Raw genomic sequence first — 7,299 nt, forward strand, 5'->3', positions numbered from 1 at the left:
GCATTTTTCCCCAGTGAAACGTTCTGTAGAGGAAGGTGGTTGAGTTCTGAGGTTTGTTCATTCATATTCTGTGAGCCAGATAATGTGTGATACCACCCACCCCAACACTATTAGCGTCTGTTGAGTAGGGGAGGTGGGCAGCAACCAAGGGGGTGGGGTGGGCTTGAAGGTGGGAGTGACATGGTCTGGAGTTGGGGAAGGCTTTTCCGCAGAAGACATTTGAGTACAGATAGAGGCGTCCTGGGGTTACTGTGGGCTGAGAAGAGGATGTGGCCTATAGAACATGAAAAGGCAGAAAGGGTGTGCCATACTGTGGGTGCGTCTGTTTTACACCTTCCACGACACCTGGCTAGGTGTCTTGGTCAGTAAACACAGGTAGATGTTACTGAAGCAAATGTTGGGTAAAGTACCTTTCCAGCTCTTCCTCATTGCAGGCTTCGAGAGGCCAAGAACACAACTTTTATTGACATGTCCCTTCTCACAACTCCTCCGGAAGCCGGGAGCCCCAAATTAGAGCAAGATGAGGGAGAGAGATCAGGAGATGTGCGGGGAGGCAGGAGGAAGTGGGCGGAGGAAGTCTGAAGACAAATGTGCAGGAATTGCATCCTCTCAGCTGCCTAATATATGTGACTTCTGAAGCTCAAGCCCTGGACCTAGCCTCTTCCTTACGGGCCCTGCAGCTGCTGCCGCAAACAAGGATGGAGTCTCAACGTGCCCCAGCGCATCCAGGACCGCAGAGTCTCGGGTGGTTTGGAAGCTGATCTAGCGGTGCCACGCGCTGCAGCGCCCTCCAGCGGCCGCAGACGCCGGCGCTCGCGGGGATGAAGTGACCGACCGCACTCAGGAGGGAAGCCACAAGACATTTCTCGCGAGAACAAGATCCCTATTTGAGCGCATGCGCGAATTAAATTAGTCCCTTTTCCGGCTTTTGCGGCGTAAGGAGTCATGAGGTGAGTGATATTTTGGGTGCTATCCGTACTCATCCACGCCTCCAGGCGCTTCCGTGGGGAAGGAGACCCTGCGGACGGGATTGGGGGGTTCTTGCCCTTGCATCGCTGCGGGGCATTTCTTGCCGGTCGCCCGCCTGCGGCACCAAGTTCTTGCGTCAAGCCAGGTCGCTAGTGCGGTCCCTCTTTCCCTGGCCTGTATCTGGTTCTCGGACCCAAATCTTCTAACCTGGTGTTCGTAGCCCCCCATTCGCTAAGTCTCAGGCACCTCACCAGGTCGAGGGTGTTGGTCCGCGTCACCCGAGTTCTGAGCGCGGGTCTTGATTCTCTCTCACAGCAGCAAAGTCTCCCGCGACACCCTCTACGAGGCCGTGCGGGAAGTCCTGCACGGGAACCAGCGCAAGCGCCGGAAGTAAGCGCCGGCCTCCGCGGGAGGGCAGTCCCTGGGGTTGGGGGCTTGGGGAGACAGGGCCCCTGACTAACTTGTTACTTTCTCTAAGGTTTTTGGAGACGGTGGAGTTGCAGATCAGCTTGAAGAACTATGATCCCCAGAAGGACAAACGCTTCTCGGGCACCGTCAGGTTGGCACCGTTCTGACCCCACCCAGCCCTCAGTGCCCCGGTGTCAGGCTCTTGCCTCGAGGCTGCCGTTGAGTCCGAGGGGGGGCAGGCACGCGCGGCCCTGAAGTGCCCGGGTAGTTCAGACGCCCTGCCCCGTGCAGGCGCGGCTGGACGGACCCCCACCCTGGGTCTTAAAACAAGAGGGGAGGCGTGGGGAGGCCTTGGCCGAGCCCGCCGGCTAGTTTGAGAAGCCAGACTAGTTGTTGGTGAACGAGGACGCTCTGGGTAAGGCTCAGTGGCTGCCGCGGTCCCAGACCCGTTCACCTGCCGTGCGACCCAGGGCTGGGCGTGACCTGTCCTGTCCCCATAACCGCAGGCTTAAGTCCACTCCCCGTCCCAAGTTCTCCGTGTGTGTTCTGGGGGACCAGCAGCACTGCGATGAGGCCAAGGCCGTGGACATCCCCCACATGGACATCGAGGCGCTGAAGAAACTCAACAAGAATAAGAAACTGGTCAAGAAGCTGGGTGAGTGTGGGGATGCGGTGTAGACAAGTGGTAGAAAAGTGGTATTTCTGCCATACACACTTTAAAATAAGGAGGGTGGAATTGTGACCGAAAGGCTGTGGTTGGTAAATTGGAGCTGGGAAAGCTCTCTTTACACTTGTTTTGAGAATTGAGTTTTACTATAATGGAGGGAAGCTGGGTGATGGTTCTTTCTAAACAGGTGAGTGAGATCTGTTGACTAGTCAAGTGCTGGTGTTCTGAATTGTAATTTCCACTTTAAGCTCCAATTTAATTTCTTTTGAATCTGTGCCCTAATCATTTTACAGGTAGGAGAGGGATACCCCAGTTGTCGTAGTGAGAAAGTAGAAAGTTGTCAGAGTGTGATTTTCAATTGCAGCATGGCATGTGGGTCAGCCTGGGCTTCTGGTGCGAGGTTTTCTGTGAATGTTGGACTGGTAAATGTCCAAAGGGTGGAGATGATTACATTGGAGTGAGGAGGTGATTCAAGAGACTTGGTACCTGGAGGGGGGGGGGCGGCGGGGAGAGTGGTGGTTAGGGACCACTTTGGTGGTTGGTTTCCAGAGCCCTGTTCAGAGGTCAGCCTTTCAGGGCCCTAAGCATGCAATGCATTACTCCCTTTACCAGCCAAGAAGTATGATGCCTTTTTGGCTTCAGAGTCTCTGATCAAGCAGATCCCACGAATCCTGGGCCCAGGCCTGAATAAGGCTGGCAAGTTCCCTTCCTTGTTGACCCACAATGAGAACATGGTGGCCAAAGTTGATGAAGTCAAATCCACAATTAAGTTCCAGATGAAGAAGGTAAGGATGTCTGGCGGGATGCATAGGTTCAGCCCTGGTGGTAGGTGGGAGGGTCCTGGAGCTTGCCCACGTTCTCTAAATAGGAGCCCCGGTTTGCATTTCTCTGATACTTAAGATAGCCCCCATCTCCTGGCCTGGAGCCAGAGGGTGGGCCACCTGCCTTGTGTATGTTTCCAGTCTTCCCATGTTCCCCTCATCTAGCCACCAACCTGTGACTGTCCTCTCCCCACAGGTGCTGTGTCTGGCAGTGGCTGTCGGCCACGTGAAGATGACAGATGATGAGCTTGTGTACAACATCCACTTAGCTGTCAATTTCCTGGTGTCACTACTCAAAAAGAACTGGCAGAACGTCCGGGCTTTGTACATCAAGAGCACCATGGGCAAGCCCCAGCGCCTGTACTAAAGCACAGCTTAATAAACCATACTGCTACCATTAATTGTGTCTGCCTGTGACGTGGGGGGGTGGGGGATGGGGCGGGAGGTGCTTTGGAAGTTGACATTGCGTGCCACAGCACAGTGCTGGGTACCCATTTCACCCATACTGTAAACCAAGAGAGATTCTTACTGTCCTCAAAACTGCAGCCTTACTCTGATCTCAGATGTCCATAACCTGTGACAGTGCAATTGTTAACCAGGACCGAAGCTTTTCTAATAACCTTCAGGGGCAGGGCTCCAGCCTGTGTGCTCCTGGTGCTCGCTAGTGGAGAAGCTTCACACTGAGGATCTTGACTCAGCTCTCAGCAGGTTGCTTAATGTATACCTTGTGTATTGGGTTCTCAGTGTGTGGTTGGTTGGTTGGTTTTTTGTTTCTGACCCCTCTAAGTCATGCATTTGGGATCTTGGTCTGTAGGGTCACGGATTTCTTACAGATGGAGATTGGGTTCCTAGATCCTTCTGACAGTGGTCTACAAACCCTAAGAAGTTGGTCTCATTTGCTTGCCTGACCATACATTGAATACCCTATATTTAAGGTAGTGTTTTATTATGTAATATTTTTAGGAAAATACAATAATTCTTGGACTCTGCTGATCTTTTAGGGGAGTGATAGGTGGCATTGGGCTGTGGAAATCTCCAGGCTCTGCCCTCTTCCCTGACCAGAGGGACTTGTGCTGGGAAGTGGCTTGCTGCTCTGGCAAACAGCTGTTACTTGAATCTACTTTAACTGGTAAATAAAGGGATCCAGTCATCCCACTGATGTTAATTGAGCTGAAAGTCTAATCCAAAGCATGAAGAAAAGTACTGCACCTTCTCAAAACAAGATTTGGCCTTTTTAAAACTAAGAACTGTACAAGGTTCTCACCAAAGACCTTGAGCAGTTTCCTTGCCATTTAAGCATTTACAAAATTGGCAGATAAAATAGCCGCATGGAATCAGATGAGCAATGAATTTTGGTTCTGCAGGCAGGCCTAGCTGTGGTCTGTTGAAGCAGTAGGAGCAGTGGAATAGGCTTGTTGAATGATGTTCCCTTACCTAAGGAGGGGGAAACCTGACTATAAAGTTAGGGCCCAATTTTATTGAAGTTTATGCATAGTAAAAAGGAAAGCTTGTGTAAAATTTGACCATATTTAACTAGGAGTGAAATGATTTTTGTTTTGGAATTTCTGAAGTTCTATAATCTGTCATCAACGGGGTAGTAGTGGAGGGCAATACTTAGGAAAATAAGAAAATTTGACTAGGGGAATGTAATACAAAGGTAATTTACAAGTGTGAGTATGTGTTATGCTTTGTCTCTACCATGAAACTCCTTATAGAGCACTGAATACAGTTTAAAAATAGAGCCATGAGGCAAAGGCATAAATTGGCAGGCCCCCAGCTGTACCTATGACGCCCCTCCCGAGGGCCTTGATGGGCACCTGTGTGCAGTCCCCCTCCCAGCCTAAGCCAGGAAGACCTCTGCGCCCACAATGGTACCGTGGTGAATAATGTCACAGTGCAGCCAAGGGTTTCCGAGGTCTCTGGTAACCTCTCATGTATGCTCAGTTTGTGGATGTGAGATGACCAGCCACGTGATCATCTGTGGGCTGAAGTTCCCCCCTCTGCCTGAGTTTGAATTCCAGGAACCTTGTGAGCCTGTTGAGCACGTCTGTTAACTTCTCTGAAACTCCAGTTTTCTGTGTGAAGTGCGGGTGATGGTGGTACTACCTGAGAGACAGTACTACCAACTTAAAAGCATTGCGTGCTTTGCGTAGTGCCTGACACAGTACGGTGACAGCAGCGCTTAAATGGTGACTTTGTATAGTTGTGTGCATAAGTGTGCTGGGCCTGGTGCACAAATGTCGGTGGGTTTAGGACAGACTGAGTGGAGATGATCCTGAGGACACCTCATTAATGTCCTGATGAATGGGGAGAACAAAACCCATCACACCCTCTTGCCTGAAGTAAGCCAAGAAATAAAATCCTTAAAAAGTAGTTTTGAAAACTCTAGAACTACTTGGGAACTTGAATCTGAATTTAAATCAAACCCATTCCACTTTATAAATCAGCCCCATGTACTGGGGTAAGAGTCCTTACAAACCAACTGTATTAAACAAACACCACTTTGAGCCAGGCTCTGGGGAATCTGCTCAGGGACACGGCTGCCCTCAAGAGGCCCACAGCAACTCCATCAGGAGAAAAGGAAAGGAGGCAGTGGAACAGGAAAGAAAATGAGGACATGTCCGGGGACAGGCTGTTTCTATGGCAAATGAGGGTTGAGCTACTTTCATCAAATCCCAGCCTGTAGTGTGATGGTCCAAACTCAGTGTGCCCCTGAGTTAGAATTTAGGATGCAGATATCTGGGGGGCCCCAGTTCTCCAGCAGTTGTGCTACAGGGAAAGGAAGCACCCTCATGACCCCCCAGGACAGTGCTCTGGCTTTGACTGGAATTGACAAAGCACGTCACCCCTCCCCTTTCCCTGGAAACAGAACAGAGAAGCAGAGGGCAGGACAGCCAGAACACAGGCCCCTTCTTTGGGCTCCAGCTTGGTTGGCTCTTCCGTACAGCTTCTCCCAGCACTGGATGGGAGAGCCACCTCCCTGAGAGCCCTGGGCGTTGGGCTCACAAGACCCTTCTTATCCTGGTTTCTTCCCTACTTTGGAACCCCAAAAGTAGTCATCACCCATTTTGTGTTACATTTGTGGTTGGGGGCAAGGGGTAGGAAAAGAGAAAGCAAGGAGGCTGGTTATATTTCACTCCTTGAATTTTCTGCGTGAGAGACCTACATTATTCTTAAAGTTACCTGAAGGCTGATTACTCCAGGAGACTAGTGAAGGCAACAAGCCCCATTCAATGATGCTTCAAGTGTAGAATAGATGTAATCACTTATTAGTGCAGAGATTATATTTTGCATCCAGCCCCAGGCCTGGGACATGGTGGGTTCTTTATAAACCAATTTCTGTCTCCAGGTCCTCCTTCCACCTGGCTGGGGCTCCAAGGTACTCTCCCCATTCTACTAGTGACAGTCTGGAGTCCCTCCAATGTGGTGGACCAAGACAGTGGCCGCCCGATTACTTAAGTAGTACACCAGGTGCACTGGACTTGGAGCCAGCAGACCAGGTGTTGTCACTGACAGGCTGAGTGAGAAGAGTAACCTCAGCCTGTTTCCCATCTGCAAAAGCTGGAGATTGGACCAGAATGATCTAGAAGACTCTGGATGCTACAGTAGGGTCACCAGATTTAGCAAATGAAAATACAAATGCCACCCTGGCTGGTGTGGCCCAGTGAATTGAGCACCAGCCTTCGAACCAAAGGGTTGCTGGTTCAATTCCCAGTCGGGGCACACGTCTGGGTTATGGGCCAGGTCTCCAGTAGGGGGTTCTTGAGAGGCAACCACACATTGATGTTTCTCTCCCTCTTTCTTCCTCCTTTTCCCTCTCTAAAAACAAATAAATGAAATCTTAAAAAAAATAAGGAAAGTACTATGCCCACTTAAGTCTGAATTTCTGATAAACAATGCATGTCCGCTGAGGATACGGCCTCCCTGCCCCCTGCCCCCACTCTGAGGTCCGGCTGTGTGCTTCTCTAGGCAGGCAGGAGCAGCGTGCAGTCTGGCTTCCCCCAGCCAGCAGCCATCCACTTGGGCTCGCACTCACCCTCCTTGAGGCTCTTTCCTCAGGAGCCAGAGGGGGACTGGAAGGTGAGGGCAGTACTAACAGTGTGGAGGCTGTGGGGGTTTAGCAGGGGCCCACTGCAGCAGCTGTGTGACCTTGGGCAAGTCACTTCACTTAAAGAAAAAGCTATTCCATCCAAGTAACCGGTGCCCCAGAGCACAAAGATGCCAAAGGCGGTCTTTAGTTTGAATTTTAGATCATAAGGCAAAATAAATAGCTTTTCTATTAAAAAAAAAGGAAGAGAGAGACAAAGCAACAGAAAAGCTCAGGCAGCTCTGGGCACAGTTCACTGCTCAGCTTGTGGCAGGAGGGGCTTGCAGCTGGACAGCTTTCATGGACCCAGAATCACGCCTATTCTGATTATTGGTGGGGCTCGGGGT

General features: G+C 50.7%; 1 protein-coding gene across 1 annotated transcript; it reads left to right on the plus strand.

The window, feature by feature from the left end:
- The first annotated feature begins 810 nt into the window (after positions 1-810).
- RPL10A (ribosomal protein L10a) lies at positions 811-3,266 on the plus strand. Its single transcript, XM_028510095.2, has 6 exons — positions 811-950; positions 1,285-1,359; positions 1,448-1,528; positions 1,884-2,032; positions 2,657-2,829; positions 3,062-3,266. Exons 1-6 carry the CDS (start codon positions 946-948, stop codon positions 3,230-3,232), a joined length of 654 nt encoding a protein of 217 aa, XP_028365896.1. The 5' UTR covers positions 811-945; the 3' UTR covers positions 3,233-3,266.
- The last annotated feature ends 4,033 nt before the right edge of the window (positions 3,267-7,299 follow it).

This window comes from Phyllostomus discolor, chromosome 4 (assembly GCF_004126475.2).
Source record: "Phyllostomus discolor isolate MPI-MPIP mPhyDis1 chromosome 4, mPhyDis1.pri.v3, whole genome shotgun sequence".
Classification (NCBI taxonomy): Eukaryota; Metazoa; Chordata; class Mammalia; order Chiroptera; family Phyllostomidae; genus Phyllostomus; species Phyllostomus discolor.